General features: G+C 34.5%; 2 protein-coding genes across 3 annotated transcripts in view; one reads left to right on the top strand and one right to left on the bottom strand.

Annotated features, from left to right (window-relative positions):
- COG5 (component of oligomeric golgi complex 5) overlaps positions 1-23,487 on the bottom strand; it is a 285,065-nt gene that overhangs the window by 196,476 nt on the left and 65,102 nt on the right. The gene's annotated exons all lie outside the window — the stretch shown is intronic.
- On the top strand, positions 2,419-5,601 carry GPR22 (G protein-coupled receptor 22). Of its 2 annotated transcripts, none has more exons than XM_011233226.3 (2): positions 2,419-2,528; positions 4,275-5,601. In XM_011233226.3, exon 2 carries the CDS (start codon positions 4,300-4,302, stop codon positions 5,599-5,601), a length of 1,302 nt encoding a protein of 433 aa, XP_011231528.1. In that variant the 5' UTR covers positions 2,419-2,528; positions 4,275-4,299. The 2 variants fall into 2 exon arrangements, with proteins under 2 accessions (XP_011231528.1, XP_034522357.1); XM_034666466.1 differs by lacking the exon at positions 2,419-2,528 and adding an exon at positions 2,555-2,625.

Here is a 23,487-nt window from a genome sequence, read left to right as displayed (position 1 = left end):
ACAACAAACCAGAATAGAATACACATTTTTAAAAGACTAATTTACTCATATTCTATTTAAGAGCAGCATACAACCACTTATAAATATAGCCTTTTAAAAAAGCATCCTTATATAAAACAGTGGGGGGGGGGGAGATCCCTGCTATACATATGAAGCATGGTTTAAGCCCAATACAACTGACCAATCAAAATTAGTGAATGCACTGCATCTCTCTGCAGTGGAGAGAAGCGACAAGGTAGGCTGTCATTCTGCAAAAGCTGCCCAGAACAGGCTTTCCTCTGAGAAGCAGTGCCATTCCTTTTTAGAGAGACTGAATCTAAATGTTGTCTCTGGAGACAAGAAGCCTTCAGTATGTTCAATTACTTTATTACGTTTTTCAGATGCTTATTGACTGCACAGTAGGAAGAGTGAGAGACTGCAGCAGCCTCTAAGCAGCACCACACGTTCCATACATTAGCAGTACTGCTGAGACAATGGCACAGTACAGACACATATTTTCAGTAAGGTCTTTTCTGAAGAGATGTTTATGACCCTCTTCCCCCAGTCCTCTGCTAACAAGTGAACAAAATGAATCAATCAAAACTGGAAACGCTTCAACTACAGCAGGAATGTATCAAATCTTTAGCGGAGGTAAGATGTGTTCCCTTATTACAGTATAAGCTGCTTTTGAACTGGCATAGTGGGGTAAAATTACTTTGAAAAATTTCAACCTAAATTTTAACAGTTTATTTGCTTAATTCTATTTATTGCTAAACATGTATTTTTTAGCTAGATTTCTTTTAAGACATAACATTTTCAATGTAATTTTCTTAGGATGCGATGTTAAATACCAAAAATTTTCTTTGTTGATTCACTACGAAGACATCAGCTTTTAAGTCACTTCGGACCTACTAAATATTCTTAATGTCATCAGTATAGTTTTTCTCAAGTGCTCAAAAAATGCTTATATTTCTTAAAAGGAGCAGGCTTACTATTTAGCTATTATTTATTACTCAGTTTCAGGTTAAGTTCATTATTGGGCATGTTCATTGAAAATTATTTAATTTGTAGTTACATTTTTGCATTACCTTCTACATTTCAACTACATGAACAACTCATCAGTGGAAATTTATAGCATCTTATCGTGGAATCTGTTTTAATCAGTTAATAATACAAACCATGTGCTAATAATTAAGCAAGCTACAGGATTTCCCAGTAGGAAGTAATGTTAAATTTATTGTAAAGACAAGAGAAAACGACAGTATGTTTAGTGTATGCTAATTGCTCATAATCTCTGAAAACATAGGTTAGCTTTTAAACTGAGAGCAGAAATTAGTTTTAAAACTGCAGGTTTTCCTTCATGGTTATATTTATGATGTTACCTCTGTTATTAAATAACATAATATGTGCAATCTCTGTTAGGAAAAGAAAATATTTAAAGACTCCCTTAAATGTATGCATAAATTGTGGCTCTACTAACACAGTTTGCCTACTTTGATAACGAGTTACTGTGTACGGTGTTAAAACCAACAAAACTAAAGTAACTTTGTGTTAATTGGAAATTATTAGGAACCCTATTTCTTAACCATTTTTTTTTTCTTTTTCACAAGGGCCCACAACAGCTAATTCAGTATTTACAACTGACAATATGAAGAATGCATCTGATCAAGCGTCTCCCTAGCTGCCTGAACCATAAACTGCAGGATATTCTTCTAACACATGAATTTAAGACATTAAGGAGTTAAAACCAGAAAATACAGGTCCACATTACTGCTGGGATATAACTCATGGACAGTTATCATCCTAAGAAGATGCTATATAAAATAGACACAAAAAGAAAAACAATTTAACTGCAAAAGCCTGAAAACAAAATGGTGAGCATTTTTAAAGGGGAGTTTATACTTTAATATACCAGGATTGTGGAACTGTTTCTTGAAGAAACAATGAGGCACGGAATGCCAAAACGAGAATGTCATACATTAGCAGCAAGCTAAATAAAGCTTTATCAAGTATTTCCGCACTAAATATTCAGACATTCGTAGCAGTTGATATTACTAAAGGATTTTTTCATCTAAGTTTTATGACTATGTATCCTCTTCTAAAGAAAACAAATCAAATTAAATAGCAGATGGTTTTTATCAAAAGAACATGGACTGGATTTATAATATAAAGCAAGTTATGTGATCAAGAAATCATTTCAAACTAATGAGGACTGCTATAGAAACAGATTTATATTTGTAACAAAAGGATGTCCAAATACATTTTAGAAGCTAGACACCGTATGTTTCCTTTTTTGTTTTCACATGTTCTGGAAAATAAAGAGACACTACCATATATTCCCTCAAAGGGAAATATAATTCTTATCATTTGAGGAAGTTTCTCTTGGTCTTGACTTTTTAAGGCAAAACAAACACAAATATTTTGTACTGGTCTTTAGAAATCCATCAGCCAACTAAATCTCACAATTCATGCAGTTTGAAGTATGGGAAAGAAAATGAAAGAATTTCTACAAGACATGAAATAAAACACAGCTACTTCACTGTTGTCAGGTAAAAATTCATGTCAAAATCTGTCAATGACATCATGTATCAATTTGTGAAAAACTGCTATAGTGAGCCAAAAGGCCCATAAGGCAACAGCAAACAGGTAGGTCAGAAGATGCATGCACCCCACCACACTGTTTAACATTTACAAAAGAAAACAATCTTGCTCTAGAGGAGATGCATTTTACTTAGTTACCCTCTAACTTGACATTTCTGCTTTATCTAATTACAAATCTAACTGATGTGACAAAGACCTGATGTTTAATCTGTCAGTTCCGAAAATTTGGCACACTTAAAATTTTCCATTTTTATAGGATTTCACTGTTAGCTAAGACTTTCACTTGAGAATATGCCTCTAGTAATACTTTATACCAAGCTCAAAAGGAATTAATAACGTTACCATCTGTGTTTCTGAAATATCGTTCCTAAAATAATATGCATAAATAAAATTGTATTCTAAAAGCTGTCAAAGGTTACATCAAGGGAAAGGTTAACATGAATTTTGGAAATTATTATAGCCTTTATAATTTATGTTTGATTATGATTTTGCAGTCAAAATGCTGTACTTGAAATGTGAAATATAGTTGGTTGTATGATTTTATATTTTAACAGAATATACTCATTACTGACCTATTAGCCCAGAAAATCAGACATTATTTTTATAAATTATTCTAACCCTCTATACATTAAAATATAGATTTACATGAATTGGCAAAGGGCTTGTTTTTTTAATTTTCCTCAAAATTATACACTGGGTGAACTATACAAAAGGTTTCACATGCAATGTGTAACTTTAAAAGATTCCTCAGAAAATGGGCTTCAGATACTCCTTTTCCAAAATATATTTTACTTTAAAAATCCTGTTTAAACAAATAAAATCAACTTATATAGTCTTTTAAACTTCTCCAAAAATGGTTATTTCTTAACATGATATTAAATTTCAATTTCCTTCTTCCACAATAAATGAGAGGGTGTAGTCACAAAATAAATCATTCATTGGAGTGATTAGTACTCTTTTACCAAGTTTTGTGGTGTTATACTTTAACATAATGTCCTTTTTCATCCAACTTGTATAACATAAGTTGGTCCATTATAAAGTTCGGTGGGCATTTTCACTACAAAATATGTAATATTTATCATTTGCCTATTTTCTATGGGAAATAGCTCCAAATATCCCCAAGCACACTGTAGCCTCCTGAATAAGAATTTCAACCAAGAACACGGACAAAATAGTTTTGAACAACTAGTGCTCTGTGTCATTTATCATTTTAAATGAACACTTGTCCTGTTCATTTGAAATCTCACGAGAATAATTACACCTACACTAATTATGCTGGAACATATTAAAATAGCATTTATTACCCACCTACTCACAACACTTTAAAATGAAATCTTAAAACACTAGGCTAAAATTAGTTTTGCACGCTGGGTAGTTTTATTGTACAAAAATATATTGTATCTCAATAAGCCTGAAAAACCCAAATGAGGAAAATCTTTTTGGGATTTTAAGTAATTTTGAACTATACAGGAGTATTTCCCATACAGTAACCTTCAAAGGGAGAATCCAATTTCCTGTTACATCAAAACAATGCAACCTTGATGTCTCCTAATTCTACCTTTGCCATTAATAGTCTAAAAACTTAAAAATTAAGCCAAGTACACAATAAAAATATTTTTTTTACAAGGAACACATGTTTTATGCATCATTTAAATTGCCAAATATCAAAGAGTTTATTCTATTTCACTTTCTAGGGAAAACACCAACTGCTCCAAAAGAATGTGTTTTTCTCCCATTCTGGAAATCAACATGCAGTCTGAATCTAACATTACAGTGCGAGATGACATTGATGACATCAACACCAATATGTACCAACCACTATCATATCCATTAAGCTTTCAAGTGTCTCTCACCGGATTTCTTATGTTAGAAATTGTTTTGGGACTTGGCAGCAACCTCACTGTATTGGTACTTTACTGCATGAAATCCAACTTAATCAACTCTGTCAGTAACATTATTACAATGAATCTTCATGTACTTGATGTAATAATTTGTGTGGGATGTATTCCTCTAACTATAGTTATCCTTCTGCTTTCACTGGAGAGTAACACGGCTCTCATCTGCTGTTTCCATGAGGCCTGTGTATCTTTTGCAAGTGTCTCAACAGCAATCAACGTTTTTGCTATCACTTTGGACAGATATGACATCTCTGTAAAACCTGCAAACCGAATTCTGACAATGGGCAGAGCTGTAATGCTAATGATATCCATTTGGATTTTTTCATTTTTCTCTTTCCTGATTCCTTTTATTGAGGTAAATTTTTTCAGTCTTCGAAGTGGAAATACATGGGAAAACAAAACACTTTTGTGTGTCAGTACAAATGAATACTACACTGAACTGGGAATGTATTATCACCTGCTAGTACAGATCCCAATATTCTTTTTCACTGTCATAGTAATGTTAATCACATACACCAAAATCCTTCAGGCTCTTAATATTCGAATTGGCACAAGATTTTCAACCGGGCAGAAGAAGAAAGCAAGAAAGAAAAAGACAATTTCTCTAACCACGCAGCATGAGACTACAGACATGTCACAAAGCAGTGGTGGGAGAAATGTGGTCTTTGGTGTAAGAACTTCAGTCTCTGTAATAATTGCCCTTCGGCGAGCTGTGAAACGACACCGTGAACGACGAGAAAGGCAAAAAAGAGTCTTCAGGATGTCTTTATTGATTATTTCTACATTTCTTCTCTGCTGGACACCAATTTCTGTTCTAAATACCACCATTTTATGTTTAGGCCCAAGTGACCTTTTAGTAAAATTAAGGTTGTGTTTTCTAGTCATGGCTTATGGAACAACTATATTTCACCCTTTATTATATGCATTTACTAGACAAAAATTTCAAAAGGTCTTGAAAAGTAAAATGAAAAAGCGAGTTGTTTCCATAGTGGAAGCTGATCCTCTGCCTAATAATGCTGTAATACACAATTCTTGGATAGATCCTAAAAGAAACAAAAAAATTACCTTTGAAGACAGTGAAATAAGAGAAAAATGTTTAGTACCTCAGGTTGTCACAGACTAGGGAAACATCTAAGTTTCATTAAGCCCACATTTAAATTGTAAAAAAATAAAATTACTGCCAAATATAAGAAAAAACATTTTAAGTATTGGTTATGTTGTAAATTTTCAATGTAAATGTCAAGATTAGATTAGGTCATATATATTCAATTTCTTCATTACAATGTATTTGTTGCATGGCAGTTTGTTAAAGTAATATTGTGTATATTTTGTCAATATTATGTCCATCAGAAGATATCCATGTAAGTCATATTTTCTAAATAATAAATACATAGCCTTAAAACAGTGTATAACTTTAAAATGTAACTGGACACAGGTATCCTTCTCTTTTTTTTTATGAGGTGTACTTGTTTCTAAGCCACAAACTACAGATATATTTATATAAATGACAAGTGGAACAGCACTTTAATATAAGAACAAAAATTATGGTCTCCAAACAATCAAAATAATTCAGGATTTTCTATGTCACTACATTATGTTTTCTGGTATAGTCTACTTGCTATAATATCTGATGCATCAGAAATAATGAACTATGTGTGAAACTTTTCCTTTTTTTTTTTTTGAATGCAGAAAATTGTAGGATTTATCAGGATTTTAAAATTTAAGAACCAAGAAAGAACCCTGTATATACACTAAGATAGGGAAACTTTGAAATTCAAGTTTATTATGAAAAAGAGATTGATTTTCTAAGATTAAAGGCATTAGCCCTATAAATATACAAATAAACTGACAATAAAGGGAAGGAAGAAAACTAAAGCACCAGCCTCTTTCTTCCTTCCTCACTTTGCTGGAGTCTAAGCCGAATGCTCTGGATTAATACAGTATACTGGTAAAAACCAGTGCATTAAAATGAACTAACTTCCTAACTTTACTCAAGTCAGCCTTTTTGTATAACAGAAGTCAGCTATTAAAATCTGAATAAAAGAAAGAAAAAAAGACTTTCTATCATTGTAGAGAAGCTTCACAAAGGCAATGATTTCTAATTTCAGATACGTAGCAACTTCAGAGTAACACAATTTACACAAGGTTCCTATACTATCATAGCCTCCAAATGTTTCAAAATACAATAGTTCCATTTCCACTCTTAAAATCATCTAAGTGGCAATAAATCTTGTCAATTTTTTTTTACTCTACACCACTTAATCTAACTTTAATCTTTGTGTCTCCCATCTTTAATTCACATTGGAAAACTATAAAATCACTAATCCTAACTATAGATAACAGGTTTGGGAATCTCATATCAAACAAATATTTTCCAACTGCTATAATCCAATAATCTTATCAATGAGTGCTAATTATCACTGTATCAGAAAAATAGCAATAAGTTACTTAAAATAGGCAAATGCAGCTCTTGCTACCTTATAACTGATTAACTGGACAACTTTTTATTCTATTTTTTTTAACACTGTATCCATTAAATCAAATACCAACTCATCTTTAAATAAAATTTTATGTCAACAAATTCAATAATATATCATTTTTATTTAAATAAGTGAGGTTGAGATTGACCCAGTCTAATTTACTGAATACACTAATCCTTGAGGGAAATAAGCACCATGCAATAGCTTGAATTCACTGAGGTTACACGGGAAATTTAGTAGTGATTTATTTCTGATAATGTTAACATGTCAAATCTTGGCAAAGGAACAGTATTCTACTGTCTTGTTTTCTACTTTTATGGAACTAAAGAAATGCTTCAATTTGACAAAATGCAGCATAAGAAAGTAAGACATTTTTCGGAACCCTGTAGAGAAATTAAGACTTCATAGGTAAGGGTATTAAAATTTTTTTTATTCAATAAACATATCTGGCACAGAATATCTCCTAATATATCCATTACAATTTTTTAAACTAATTTTATACTCCAAGCATAAATTATAACTGTATTTAGTTTTATAATCTTCATAAAAATTAGGCTATTTTTAGAATTTTCATATTAAGAGAAACCCTCTGTGTCTTAAATATTTTTAATCTTCAAGTCTATAAGCATGCCAAAGAACTTGGTTAAGAAACATTTTTAAATATATTTGCCTAAACTGCTTTCATGCCCTCTTGTTCTCTGTAATAAGAAATCTAACAAAATAATAAATGGCAAATATTATAATGTTGCCTTCTAAACTGTTATTATTTCTACACTTGACACTGGAACAGACAATTAACAACCATTTTTGCCCTCCTGTAATCAACTTTCAGGTATACAAAAGTACACCTACTGATTTACAACAAAGAAAATTCATACCTACCGAACAACTTCTAATAGCTTTTTAATGTTAACTGGTACGTAATATGTAAACCAAAATCATATTTATGTTAAAGGTTCAGCTTTTGAAAACAAGTCACAAATATGCTTAGAATTACTGACCTCAGCTTAAGTGAGAGAATGAGAAGGTTAAACTTTTTTTTAAGAGTTTGTTCTATAAAAAAGGTGAAGTATTTTTATTTTCCTAATGATGGGCTTCACCAAAATGTGTATGTCTTTCACTGTGTTTCTAATAATTTTATGGGAAAAAATATTAATGCCAATTTTTCATGTTAGAAGGAAAACTGTAAATGCAAAAGCAAAAGAGTGTAACAGTAAACTCAATACGGGATCCTTCTTAAAATGATATTTTTTCCACCCATATGCCACAAATCACAGACACAGGTATCAATTTATATACAGTTACCTGGGTTAGTTCTTCAAAACCATAGAAAAACTATTATTTTAAAAACTAACCAAACATGAGCTCAATTAAGAAATGGAACTCTCTTGCTTGCTAATTCCAGAAGGTCATTATTCTACCAATTAGTCCCAACAGATGTTCAAACCTATTATGAAAATTTAAGAATTTACAATTATGCTTTTAAAAAAATGCCATCCATAATATATCTGTACTTCTCACCATGGTAAGTCAATCTTTAGGCACATGGTCTATTTGCCTATTTTTAATCCCCCAAATAAAATGATAGCAAAATCTAAGTTCTCTGGGCAATAAAAATCAAACTCCTCATTTAGCTGAGATTAGACTGAAAGGTGAAAAACTAAAAGATAAGAAAATAGGTCAGCCTTTAGTCAACATAGTAATTTGAAGACTACTTTCCAAAGTCAATAACACTTTTAGTTTCATTACATCTTGACTGTACATTTATGTAAGCTCTGTAATTCAATTAATATTTGAATCCTTACAATGCAGAAGGCACTATGGCAGATACGTATATTCATATGGAATAAAGTCATTACCCCGGAAGCTTAACCTAGAATCAATGTACTTAAAAGTCTGGTAATACCCATAAAAAGGCAGAATGCAGTAGATACTATTTAAAAAAAAAAAAAAAGAAAGCAACATTCTTAATAAACTTAAGAAAAAAGGAATTATGTTGGATTTAAGAACAATATAAATAAAAAGCATTGTTGAAGAAAGCTATTGAAGCAGATCTGGAAACAGTAAATTGTTCTCTTTAGAAGAAAAGTAATACAATAGAGAGAAGTTGATCTGTTAAGTTAAACTGGGGCCAAAGACAGAAAGAAGGCTTTAAATACCAGCAGAGATATCTGAGCAGGGGAATAAGACAACGATAAATGGGTTACAACAAATCAATCAACCAATCAATCAATCAATCAGCAATATGTAGAAAGGGTTGATTGGGTAAGACACAAAACAGGAAGCTGAGAAACCAAATTGTTTGTTGGGTAAGACAGAGAAGACGGGAAGCCACAGGGATCACCCTGACAGGTAATGAAAGGACTGGCAAAAAGTGCCGGCAGGAGCGTGCAAAGGAGCGTACGTGTGTGACAGGCAACGTGAAGGCAGAATCAATAAGGTACGTCAACTGACTAAAAGGACAACTGGTATAAGAACTTGAAGAATTAAAAATGATGGCCAAAAAAAAGACCGTAAAAAACTAGATTATCCTCAATGATCTTAGAACTTTTAAATTGTTTTACATAATGTACATAATGAGGACAAAAACAAAGAATTTCTGGCAAGGCAAAAAATTCAATTAACTGAAATAAGTGACATTATTCAAGAATGTTCTAGTTACTACGAACTACTCAAAATGAAAAATTCAATTGATGTTTTAAAATTTCTATATTTTGCATATTGGTTTATTCAGTTTTTCCACTAAACACATATTTTCTTCAGTAATTTTTTAATTACAAAAAGCTATAAACAATGGAAAAATGCCAAGGTATATATAGTAAAAAATACAAATATCATCCTTTGCTCCTAATAATTATGAATATCTATCTAATTCATCATATATATGTCTCTTTGTTAATGGCTGCATAAAAATAATTTTTAAAAATTAAAAAACATATAGCAATATTTCTAAAAATGACTATGATAAAATATCAAATACTTAAACCTTTTTCTATTATAATTAAATAATTTGAAGCTACATTTCAAGACCATCTTGAAAAAGGTAAGGAAGGTAACGTCAAATTGTGAGACAGGTTATTTTTCTAAATGGAGAGAGGAAGCAAGGAAAAAGACATAAAATAATGTATCTTATTCTTCCTTTTAACTAAGATGAGAAAGAAAAAAAAACTAAAGAAAACTTTTGGAACTTATTTTCTTTACGTCTCAGAAAAGTACACTTGTATAGTACTCCTTGCGAAGGTAAGCAATCTCCCTATGGGACAGCAGTAAATTCAAGAAAGCTAACCACGAGATGACTAACCATAAATGTTAGGGGGAAAGGGAGCTCAGGCCATATTATAAAAGAGAAGAAAAAAAAGATAATTGAACCTAGACAAGGCAGGAAGAAGATCTAAAATACTCAGAGATGCTCAGCTGTTAGAGAAATAAAATGTGAATATAGAATTATGGGTTAGAGTTCACAGAAGAAAACTAACTTGAAAACTGACTTTTTCTAAAAAGCATTCAAAAAGATGAAAGCAATTTTTTTTTTTTTTTTAAAGAAACCCTTGTTAGGGGCGCCTGAGTGGCTCATTCGTTAAGCGTCTGCCTTCAGCTCAGAGCGTGATCCTGGCGTTCTGGGATCCAGCCCCACATCAGGCTCCTCCGCTATGAGCCTGCTTCTTCTCTCCCACTCCCCCTGCTTGTGTTCCCTCTCTCACTGGCTTTCTCTCTGTCAAATAAATAAATAAAATCTTTAAAAAAAAAAAAAAAAGAAAGAAAGAAACCCCTGTTAACAGACGGGGCAGATTAGTAATATATTGCACGATACAAAGTAGAATACAAATTAGGATGTTTTAACAACTCACAAACATTTGGAACAGAGGGCTACTGAGATGGAGAAGTAAATGGAAAACTGGGCTTATCTTAATATGAAAACTTTCATATTTAAAGAATATTCAATTTTTGCAGGAGAGAAAGACCTGAGCAAACTTAAACACAATATTTCTCTCCTTGCTCATGATAGTGTGTGAAAATAATCCTAAGTATCTCTACCCTTCTATTCACACATTTTTTTTAACAGACCTCTATAAACTATACCCATGCCTTTCAAGCATGACAGCTTTGTACTTCCACCAGCAAGCGGTAAAAAGTGCTGTCATTCCTGTCACTGCCACCAATATCAACTCCCACCACTATCAAACCCTGAAGCATCAAGTAAGATAAAGGAGGAGAGCTGAGTCTGTCTGGGATTGAGGTCATTTTCCTCACCCTGCTTCCATGAAAGCAGTATGTCATATATTTCTGAGAGGCATTAAGCAAGGCAGACTACCAAAGCACATCCACCAACTTTTCAAGGCGGAAAGTAAAAGGACCAAGAGAATCTTATTAATCTTATTATTAAGGTCATAGATAACTGCTTTCTACTCAGACAGCTATGGACATACAATACTAATAGATGCAAAATGAAAAATTTTTTAATTTTACATAAATTTTTAAAAATGTTAATGCCAGGGGCACCTGGATAGCACAGCGGATGAGCGTCTGCCTTCGGTTCAGGGCGTGATCCCGGCGTTATGGGATCGAGCCCCACATCAGGCTCCTCTGCTGGGAGCCTGCTTCTTCCTCTCCCACTCCCCCTGCTTGTGTTCCCTCTCTCGCTGGCTGTCTCTATCTCTGTCCAATAAATAAATAAAATCTTTAAAAAATGTTAATGCCAACAAATGAGAGTTCTGACCACATTAGACAGACTAGAAGAGTGAAAAATACACAGGAGATTGACACATATATAGCACAGCCATTAATATTACACACAATCCCACCTGTCATATACTGTATAAACTGTATATTGGTTATCTACCCAAAGATATGTATTTCACTCTAATAGTGCTAATGTCTTAAAACAAGGCTGAAATGTAACAAATCAAATCTACATAGTCTACACTTTAACAGTTTTTTCCCCAATTGTTAAAAAACTGTAGTCCTTCTTCTACTAAATTTTTTCCAACTATCAGTTTACAAGCAACAAAATGCTAACAAACTTACCTAACTTTATAAAACTGTCTTTAATCCACACAATACTAGTCTGTAATACTACTGTAACCTTTGATAACACTTCTCCAAAAAGTTCCTGATACATACCAACTGATGAGTAAATATTAGTGAAATTGAAATGAACAATTTAAACTCCTTACCCCATGTATCTTGTTTAGGAGAGTATTTTTCAAGATGTAACTCAATTATATCAGAAACTTCTATGGCGCTTGTTTGAAATTCCAATTTCTGCCCCTCCCCCCTTAGACTTAATGAATCAGAATATCTGTGGTCGCAGTTCTAGTAAGTTTTAATAAATACTCCTGGCTGATCTGTGTGCTAGGGCTTAAGAACCACCACTCTCTATACTAGAAGAAAGACGATGTATCAAAGTGACAGACAGTCAAGAAGCCAAAAATGCAAAGATACAGAAGCAGCTCTGAACTCTGTTCAGGCCATAATGCCTTCCTGAAGAAAAAATGTTTGAGCTTACTTCATTTTTAACTAATAAAATTTTAGTTGAATTATATATACTATAATCCAGCAGGACATCTGCTTCCTAAGAACTAAAATTTTATTTATTTATTCATTGATTCATTCACTCATTCATCCAAGAAGTATTTATTGAGCATTTACTATGTGCCAGGTGTAGGAATAAGAACCAATGAAGTGTGGCTTTCACTGAACTTACAGATGATGGTGCTAAGAGAAAGTAAAGCACAGTAAGGGAGTGATGAGGGTTTATTTGTGCAGTATTGTCAAGAAAGTGCACTGCTGATGCTCAATAAATGCTGTTGCTTAAGTGAATAAGCACAGCTGTACACAGTCCTACATTTATTAGGTTAAATGGTCCTTGAAGAATTGATGACTTATACTCAACTGGTGCCCTCTTCCCCAGGCATTTCCCTTTTAATGTATTTAGCTGTTAATCACCCCTACACTAATCTTCATGTTAGGAGGAAATTAATTATGGAAATATTAATGACTTAGAAAAAGGTCTAGCACAGTAGCTGGCAAATAGTAGGTATACTGCAAGGCTTGTTGACCTATGGTATTGAAAATCTGAAATAGGACTGAATTTTGATTCTCCCTCTAGAATTCCACACACTCTCAATCTGCAATGTTCAGTTTTCTCTGTGACACATCTTTGAATAATAATCATAACTGACCTTATTGAATGCTTACTGTGATAATAAATGAGTAACTGTGTTAATTCTTTGGATTATCATCTTACAAATCCTCACACCAACACCGTGAGGGAAGTCTTGCTGATATTTTTCCTCTAGATGAGAAAACATGCTCAGAGAAGTTAGGTGACCTGCTCTGCTTCACACAGCTTGCAGGAGCTAAAATAAAATAGGGTTGGAACCAAGGCTATCTTCCTAAAGTTTTATTTCCCTAAAATAAGTTATGTAGGCAAAATTTTCCTTTAAAAATCTACGCTCAGAAGATTAAATGGTACCAAACATGAAACACGACACTATAAAGAGCTATTTACTTTTACTTCATTCAAGCAAAATACTCAGTTAATTGTAAAATTGCATAGCTACCATTTGTTGTAATGTTACTTTATTCTGTCCAAAAGGTAAGTACCATACAGGCATATTTTTGCTCATTTCAAAACAAAACTTCTATTAAAACATAATACCATACATAAGGGATAGGAATTACTTTTAAAGTAACTGCAGTGAAAATTACTAAAAACTATATTTTGTGCATCTTTTAAACAGATGTCACTCAAGTTAGGTAGATGGGTCCAGTCAAATACTTTCCTTTGTTATTATAATTCCCTTTGTGCCAGCAACACAATTTAGGGAATATTCAGCTCTTCTTTGATAATTTACAACAACTTTAATTTCCTATTCTGTTTTATAACAGTTAAGTGACACTGATCATACTTCAAATGGTATTGCAGAAACACCACCCTGGAAACATTTTTTATTAACCTTTTCACTAAGAATTCTTTCCAACAATATATTAGCTTCTGTTATCATTCTTTTTAGCATTTCCATTGAATCACAGAACCAATCCATAACAAGTTATCGATGAAAATGGACTGCTACTGAATACAATTTAAATATACAAAAACAATAGTACAGGTAATTGGATATAGCCACCTTACAGAAAAACATTTCCAAATAATATATTCCAGATAAACAATGACTTTGGTTTAGGGTTTCCTGGAGTCTCATAAAGTCCAATGAAACCATGTGCAAAATTCATGGGTTTGTGAATATGTGCTTTTTCCCTGGAGCAAAGAGCGGCAAATTCATTAAGATCCTCAAGAGTGTGTGTAGCCCAAAACTAAAACAAAAAGCACTAAGAAAGTAGGAAAGCAAAATTGGTAAATGCTACACATTAATTATATTCTGCCTTATTTTAAGGAGAATGTAAGATGACTTTTAAAAGCATATAATTTTAGGGGTGCCTGGCTGGCACAGCAGTTAAGCGTCTGCCTTCGGCTCAGGGCGTGATCCCGGCGTTATGGGATTGAGCCCCACATCAGGCTCCTCTGCTAAGAGCCTGCTTCTTCCTCTCCCACTCCCCCTGCTTGTGTTCCCTCTCGCTGGCTGTCTCTATCTCTGTCAAATAAATAAATAAAATCTTTAAAAAAAATAAAATAAAAGCATATAATTTTAGATACAATTAAATGAAAAAATAAAATCAGAGCAATAAGGATTAAAAGAATAAAAAAAATTAACTCTGGTATGAAATGTAAAAAACAAAATGTTTATCATTAATCCCTGCATTCTTACAAGAAATGAGTCAAAAACTGTCCATATATTTTCTATAAGATCATATAAAGAGAGAAAAGGGATTACATGACTCTTTGCATCGATAAAATAAAGATCTTCTCACTGTTCAGTAGAAGAACTAAGTGTTCATAGAGACCAGATTGCAATGCCTTTCATGGATCTTCTCAGAAAGTTACATTATGTGTAAACAATGTTTTTACAACAACTTTATTTTTATTTATTTATTTTTTTGAGATTTTATTTATTCATTTGACAGAGAGAGAGACAGCCAGTGAGAGAGGGAACACAAACAGGGGGAGTGGGACAGAAAGAAGCAGCCTCCCAGCAGAAGAGCCTGACGTGGGGCTCGATCCCAGAACTCCAGGATCACGCCCTGAGCCGAAGGCAGACGCTTCACAACTGAGCCACGCAGGCGCCCCAACAACTTTATTTTTTTAATGCTTTTTAAAAAGACGTATTTTTTGAGAGAGAGAGAGAGAGGACCCACGTGAGCAGGGGGAGGCGTACAGGGAGAGAGAATCTCAAGCAGACTTCCTGCTGAGCATGGACCCTGAGATCGTGACCCAAACTGAAATCAATGGTCAGGAGCTCAACTGGCTGAGCCACCAAGCACCCCAACGACTTTATCTTTTAAGTTTACATATTTATTTATTTTTTTAGTAATCTCTACATCCAACCGGGGGCTCAAACTCACAACCCTGAGATCAAGAGTTGCATGCTTGCTTGACAGAGCCAGACATATGCCCCTTTACAACAACTTTAAAGACAATGGAAGTCTCAGACAGTTACTGATGTCCTTCAATGTACAAAAATGGTCACAACAATCTTACAGAAAAGGCAAAAGGTCTCATTAAGGCTAATTATGATTTTCCTCAAAGAATAATGGCATCAAACTAATGGGAAATTCAGTAAAAAGGATTATACAATAAAGAATAATACAGTATAATTTTGGTTTAATCCAAGGACGGATTCCAAAAAATTTAAGCAATGGATCTCAACCATTTCGCACACATCTAAGGAGTCAATCAGACTGGCTGGAAAAAAGATGTGGCACTTCCAAACAAATATAAGACAGGTGTTCTTAAAAATGAAACAAGGTCTCCAGTTAATTCTGATATGCTTACTCCTCTCCTCCCTCCGCTTCCCAACCTTCTGAGATTCTCTAATCAAGAGAAATAGACTAATTGGCCTTCAGAAAAATTGTCCTTGGATTGCCTGAGTGGCTAAGTTGGTTAAGCGTTCGACTCTTGATTTCAGTTCGGGTCATGATCTCAGGGTCGTAAGATCCAGCCCCATGTCGGGCTCTACACTCAATGTGGAGCCTGCTTAGGATTCTTTCCCTCTCCCTCTGCTCCTCCTCCCACCCTGCCCCACTCATGCACGCACACTCTCTCTCTCTCTCCAAAAGAAAGAAGAAGAAAAAAAGGAAGGAAGGAAAGAAGGAAGGAGGGAAGGATGGAAGGAAGGGAGGGAGGGAAGTAAATTGTCCTTAAATATTCTCTCTCAACAAAATTCTAGAATAATTGGCAGAAAAACAGTTAAGTGCAAAACCATAAACACGAATAGCCATCTGAGCTGAGGGAAAGACTATCATCAGGACACTCCACTCTTGCACCGAGATGGCTCTTAGCAAATTCTGAAATGACAAGTTAAAGAACTGAATTTTCATCAACTAATTTGAAGATAAATCTACTTTGCCTGAAATATCTCACCCTCATTAAAACATCTTCCTACCAAAGATTCAAAGATACAGTGAGAACACATACAATAAGGGCTAAAAGAAAAGAACTGAGCCTTCAACTACATAATAAAACTTCATATAAATATTTCATCACTGTTGTTAAATACAAGAAATAAGATATGAGTAGCTTTTACTTTTAAATACAGTATTCTTCTATCAGTAGCATTTATATTAAATACAACTAACTTCTCCAACTACATAAATGTTTCTAAAAACTTTATAACATATGTCACAGGATCTAGTAGGCAGATCCACAAAGTGCCCAGATGAATGTGCCAAGCAGCAATAACTGTAAAATCCTAGTTACTATCATAAGCAAGTCTGTTGTCTTGGAAACATTTTTTTTAAAAATCATTAAAGCACATTAAATGGCCCGTTGTAATAGCACTTAACCCTCATCTGTCCAAATTTGAACATTTCATACAAGGTTTGAGTTGTATAAACTTACAAAAATGGTGGTGATAAGACAAGTATGTCAACATCAATATCACAAGGCAAAATAGAAGGACGATCAGAGTCTAAACAAAGAGCAATGGGGCACAAAGTAAAGGGAGCACAGGTACAGCAGTACCCCCTTATCTGCAGTTTTACTTTCTGCAGTTTCAGTCACCCCAGTCAGCCACAGCCCAGAAGCAGATGATCCTTCCTTTGACCTATCATCAGAAGGCCGGTAGCAGCCTCACACTGTATCAGAGTGCCCGCATCGTTCACCTCACTTCACCTCATCACATAACCATTTTATCATCTCTCATCATCCCAAGAAGAAAGGGGGGGGGTGTAAGAGGCAAACCAAATATTTTGAAAGAGACCACATTCCCATAATTTTCATTACAGTATAATGTTAGAACTGTTCCCTTTCCTAATTATTGCTGTTAATCTCTTACCGTGCCTAATTTATAAATTAAATTTTATCATAGGTATGTATGTATAGGAAAAAGCATAATGCATATAGGGTTCAGTACTATCTGTGGTTTCAGGCATCCACTGGGGGTCTTGGAATGTACCCTTGCAGATGAAGTCAGGCAGGGGGGTGGGGGGCTTCTGTACCTGGAAAAGCTGCAGAAAGGAAACAGCCGTTGAAATGAACTTTGACAGCATCCGGGCAACAACAGCATTATCAGGCAGAGACACAAGCATGAACAATTACAGAGCAACAAGAAAACAAACTCTCCAGACCAGGGAACAATTCAATTTGGCTGGCACACAGAGTATGAATATGTAAGCAGGAAGAGATAAAGCTGGAAAACAGGCTATATTCATGTTTTTTCGGCAAAAAAAAATTTTTTTTTTTTAAAGATTTTTTATTTATTTATGCGACAGAGATAGAGACAGCCAGTGAGAGAGGGAACACAAGCAGGGGGAGTGGGAGAGGAAGAAGCAGGCTCATATCAGAAGAGCCTGATGTGGGGCTCGATCCTGTAACGCCGGGATCACGCCCTGAGCCGAAGGCAGACGCTTAACCGCTGTGCCACCCAGGCGCCCCGACGGCAAAAAAATTTTTAATTTAAACCTAAAGCCCAGTGAGTGTCTTTCTAGATTTGACAGTGTGTGATGGCATCTAAAATACATATACTCACACTTTCTATCCTCATAGTTTAGGCCCTCAACACCCAGATCACTGTGTCAGTGATCTGGTCTCTCTACTTCAAGCTCTCACAATTTCCATTTTCCACTTCCTAAAATACAATTCCACTCATTTTTAACCCGTCACAGAAGATCTTCCATCAGATATCCTTCACTGAGACTTAAAATACAACATTATATTTAATAAAAATAATTAAAATCCAGAGGGCAGCAGAGTGGGGAGATTAGAGAAATAGGTGATGGGGATTAAGGAGTATACTTGTCATGATGAGCAGAGGGTGATGTACAGAAGTGCTGAATCACTAGATTGTACACCTGAAACTAATATAACACTGTATGTTAACTAACTGGGATTAAAATAAGAACTTAAAAAAAAATTAAAAATTAAAAGAAAATAGCTAAAATCCAAAGAGTAGTAGTAACAACTCAGTACTGTTCAAATGTAGAATTAGAGATAGCCACAAAGTTATACAAACACACAGCCTTGAAAAAATGTCCATGGAAAATGCAGTATGTCCAATTCTATTTTCCTATTAAAAACTATAAAAAAAAGAAACACTGGAAAAATAGTAATTAAAAAGTAACTTAAAAATAACTAAATGCAATCCAAAAAACCCCAGTTAACCTCAAAATTTAAAAAAGGAAAATAAGAATAGACAGACAACTAACACAATAAATGTACATTATATGATGTGATTTGGGGGGGGGAACCCATTAAGGACTCAAACAAATAAAGAATGTATTATGAAATAGTAGGGTATTTCTAATGTGTGGTGAAGTGATGGATGATTCTTTAAATGATATTGGGGAAATAAGAAAATGTTGGAAAAAATAAAGTTAAATGCTTGCCTATTCCCAAGGTCAGTGAATGCACAACTCCAGGAGGCACAGTTGATGTAATATTTCACGTGACACTGACTGGTATTGCCTAAACTCATGGCGTGAGGTGGTTATGAATGTACCATGTTTATTGTTAAAAGCAAAATGTAAATCCTTGACTATGATGTATTTTTATCTTGTAATACTCAAAAGGAACACACTGAAATCCCAAACCAATCTCATATCTTAGCTGGACAAACATTTGTTCAAAAGAAAAATGCAGGCAGCATCATGAGGGAGAGGAGGCACCATCACATTTTTTTTTAAGTTTTTTTAAGTTATACAAGTTGACTTCCACAGACAAATAATATTGTTATAGCCCCTACCCAAAATTTATGAAAGTCCCAAATTCACACAATACTTCTGTCTCACAGAACTTTGGTTCTCATCCACCAGAGTACAGAATTAAGTAAGTACTAAGTTCAAGTAGAGGTCTTCTTCTTACTAGCTGCCTGCTCCTGGGAATGTTACTTAATCTCATGAAGACTGTTCCCTCATCTGTAAAATGGTAACATCTACTCAGGGGACTGTTGTGAAGCTTCAATGAGATAAAGTGTATGCAATACTCAATACACTGCTTGCTCACAGAAATCAAATGGCAACTTTTATCACTTTACTGAAATTTTATTGTTAAAAAAATTAACAAATGTACTTTCAATTCAATTATGTGATGTAGTTATAAATGAGGAATCACTGTGGATTGATTACTCTAGCTCCTCAAAAAAGTACAACTCCTAGCTTCAGTAGGAATTTGAGTCTCGATATTTATTTTTCTTAAATGCTTTTATTCTCCTCTAGTAGCCATCTCTAACTTGAAAATCTTTACAGTAATACTTCAATATCTTGTTACCAGAAAAAATGTACAATGAACGTTCATTATATGATGTGATTTTGGGGGGAAAAAAGATAGCATTTTTGCACATTACAGCAGAACACAACCACAGATGGTGTATACCCAAAATGACCTTCAAAGTATCATACAAATTTGTTCTTTACTTCTATTTCTAAAGAAAGAAAAATAAGAAGAAAGCAGTATTTGGGGGATCTATTATATACTAAGCAAGGTACAAAGCAATCTATAAACTCTGTCTCATTAAATCTACCCTACAGTCCTTTGAAGCCTAAGAGAGAAGTTAACTTGTTGAAATTCACAGTTATCCCAAGAAATGGAAATGGGATTTAAACCAAGATCTAGACAGTTTCAAAGCCTATGTTCTCCTGTCTCTTAATTACATAACAGGAACAATTATGGTATTTTATGGTATGATTTTATGATGTTTTGAAGTCTCTACAGTGTTACTAAAGTGAATATTACTTTGATGAAAGAAAAGTTTATGAATACTGTGTTGATCTGGTTATTACATTAAAGTAAGTAGCCTCTGTATACCCATTCAACAAGATTTATTCATAAGTCATTTACTCTCAGTAGAAGTCTTTACAAAAACTTTCCATTTTTATTTTTGCTGAAGTTAGCTCGCTCTAAAATATCAATTGCATTCTTTAGCTTTGGGTGGAAAGCCTCTATTAGGTGACTATTCTTAAGTATCCCCAAACCTTATAAAGAAACAACAAACAAAATACATTCTCTCTATCCTTCACCCTCTGTCAAGCAATTACCATAGCTGGAGAAAACCAGGCAGAGGTTACTTCTCTCCTTTATCTTCCAAAGAGGAGATCATCATCTTGGATAGCCTTCCATTCACAAAGCATAACTGGATCAAGCTGGAGGAGGCAGGTCATCATTACAGCACCTCCCAATAAAACACCATTTTATCCCACTAACACTCTTTTTTTTTTTAATGATTTCTTGTTTTTTTTTTTAAGATTTTATTTATTTATGCGACAGAGATAGAGACAGCCAGCAAGAGAGGGAACACAAGCAGGGGGAGTGGGAGAGCAAGAGGCAGGCTCATAGTGGAGGAGCCTGATATGGGGCTCGATCCCATAACGCCGGGATCATGCCCTGAGCCAAACAGACGCTTAACCGCCGTGCCACCCAGTGTTATCCCACTAACACTCTTACACTTTAAACTGTAGATAGATATTTAACCATTCATGCTCTCCACACTCTATCCCAAGATAAAACTCTTCTTCAAGTCTCTTCCAAGCGAAGGTTTGAATTCTGCAGATGCCTCAATGATCTAATGCATCTCCCAAAAATTAATACGAGCAATTTTCAAACTTCTTTTAGCAATATAACTTTTTCTTTTTCAAACAAATTATTTTACCAAAACCAAATTTGTAAATAAGACAAAAGCAGATTACTCTCAATGAAGTAAAATTAAAGGATCAGAGTCAAAAAATTCAACATTCTCTTCATCCAAATACCTTGGACTCCTCAGAACACAGTGCAAAACAAACATGATTTTGAGCTACTACCTTTCATAGGACACGCTACAGGAAATATTCTGCTCACTGCATCAAAATCCTGACTAAATATTATTCTTATATCTGTTAGAAATTAAGTATACCTATGACTCATAACCAGACTCTACCACATCTGTAAATATGACCTGGGAAAACATGCTACAAATGTCCCAAAGACCAAGAATGGATTTTAGCAATCTGCATAACTCTAAAACAGTTCTAGAGAGGAGCACAAAGTAAGGTTTAAAACATATCTATCAGCATAGAACTGAATATATAAATCTGGTTAGGACAAAAACTTTTCTTTAATTTCCAAATTATCTGTCTGTAAGAATCTTTAATATGACTTGAGGCCACTATTTATTTCTTAAGAGCAATAGGGGGAAAATGTATCATTAGCCATGATACCAGAAGAATATTCAGGATGTTTTTTAAGTAAGGTCCCATTACAGCTGTTTACTTTAAAACTACCAGTTAACATTTTGTATCTGTGTATAAAAATGGTGTCTGTTCCCTCAAATAACTCTGGCACTTTCTTTTTCCATGAGGAGATACAAGACACATTGAAACACTATGGGTGGGTGGGTGTATATTTTATTTTGTTTTGACTCCAACCTCTTCCTAGGGCTGACTTTTTAAAGATCAGTCATTCTCTTTCCTACAAAAATAAATAATCTTCCTTTGAGATAATTGATTTGGTACAAATGTTATATGTATTAGTTTCTTATTTGCTACACAGAAAATTACCACAAACTCAGAGGCCTGAAAAACTACCCATTTATTATCTTACATTTCTGAAGGTTAGAAATCTAAAGTGGGTCCCAGTGGGCTAAAACCAAGGTATTGGCATGGCTGCATTCCTTTGAGGCTCTAGGGGAGAATCTGTTTCTTTGCTCATTCAAATTGTTTGGCAGATTTTAGTTCCTTGTGATTATACTGAGGTCGTCCCCACTTCCTTCTTGGCTGTCAGCTGAGGACAGTTCCCAGCTTCTAGAAGACATCTGCATGTCTCGGCAGATGGCCCCCTTCCTTCATCTTTAAAGCCATCAAATCTGGTTAAGTACTTGGATACTTCAAATCTCTGCTGCCTCTTCTTCCATTATTGCATCTCTCAGACTATTCTTCAGCCTTCCTGTTCTACTTTTAAAAACTCACATATTTAGAATGGACCCACCTGGATAATCCAGAATAATCTTCCCCATCTCAAGGTGCATAAACTTGATCACATTTGCAAAGTCCCTTTTGCCATGTAAAGTAACATCCTAATAGGTTCCAGGGACTAGGATGTGAACATCTTTGTGGACCATTAAATCTGTGACTACCACATGATACTTACGGAGCTACTCTGACTTGAAGTCAGGTACAAAACCACAGAATGTTACCACTATCCTTTGACTAAACTGCAAAAGTTATTAGACCCAAACATATTAGAATTCAAAATGCTGAGCAACCTCCATTAAGCACAACCACTATCAGAGAATCCATCAATCTAAATAGTTATCACTAAATCCTTACTTTTTAAATGGATGAATATCTAAATATCTGAACAGATGGATGAATATCTAAACATCTGAACAGAACTTACTTAAGGCTGAGTAAACTAGATTTCTCCCTGTAAAATAGCACTGGTTCTACCTTTAAGCTCCCCTCTTTGTTCACTTCCTCAATGTCCCACAAATGCTTATCTAGAAGTAAGTCTCCCATAAGGCTAAAGCCACACTGGAAGACACACAGACTTGGATGAGATTTTCTGGAAAGCATGATGCTGTTTGTATCACAGACATAAGAACAAGCTTGTCAAATGGTAATAAGATCCATGAGTGCAAGGCACAACATGCAGAATCTTAGATTCCCCATATTAAATATATTCAAAGACTAAATAAAGAAATGGTATTGATACTTTTGGGGCACCTGGGTAGCTTGGTCGGTTGAGCATCCAACTCTTTTTTTTTTTTAATGATTTTTTTTATTATATTATGTTAGTCACCATACAGTACATCCCTGGATTCCGATGCAAAGTTCGATGCTTCATTAGTTTGCATATAACACCCAGTGCCCCATGCAATACGTGCCCTCCTTACTACCCATCACCAGTCTATCCCATTCCCCCACTCCCTCCCCTCTGAAGTCTTCAGTTTGTTTCTCATAGTCCATAGTCTCTCATGTTTCATTCCCCCCTCTGATTACCC

Source organism: Ailuropoda melanoleuca, chromosome 1, assembly GCF_002007445.2.
Source record: "Ailuropoda melanoleuca isolate Jingjing chromosome 1, ASM200744v2, whole genome shotgun sequence".
Lineage (NCBI taxonomy): Eukaryota > Metazoa > Chordata > Mammalia > Carnivora > Ursidae > Ailuropoda > Ailuropoda melanoleuca.
Note: the sequence above shows the minus strand (reverse complement) of the source record. Positions and strands in the feature narration are given on the sequence as shown.

Excerpts from the sequence above, each read along its gene's own strand:
- GPR22 (XM_011233226.3), top strand. The coding sequence starts at position 4,300 with ATGTGTTTTTCTCCCATTCTGGAAATCAACATGCAGTCTGAATCTAAC.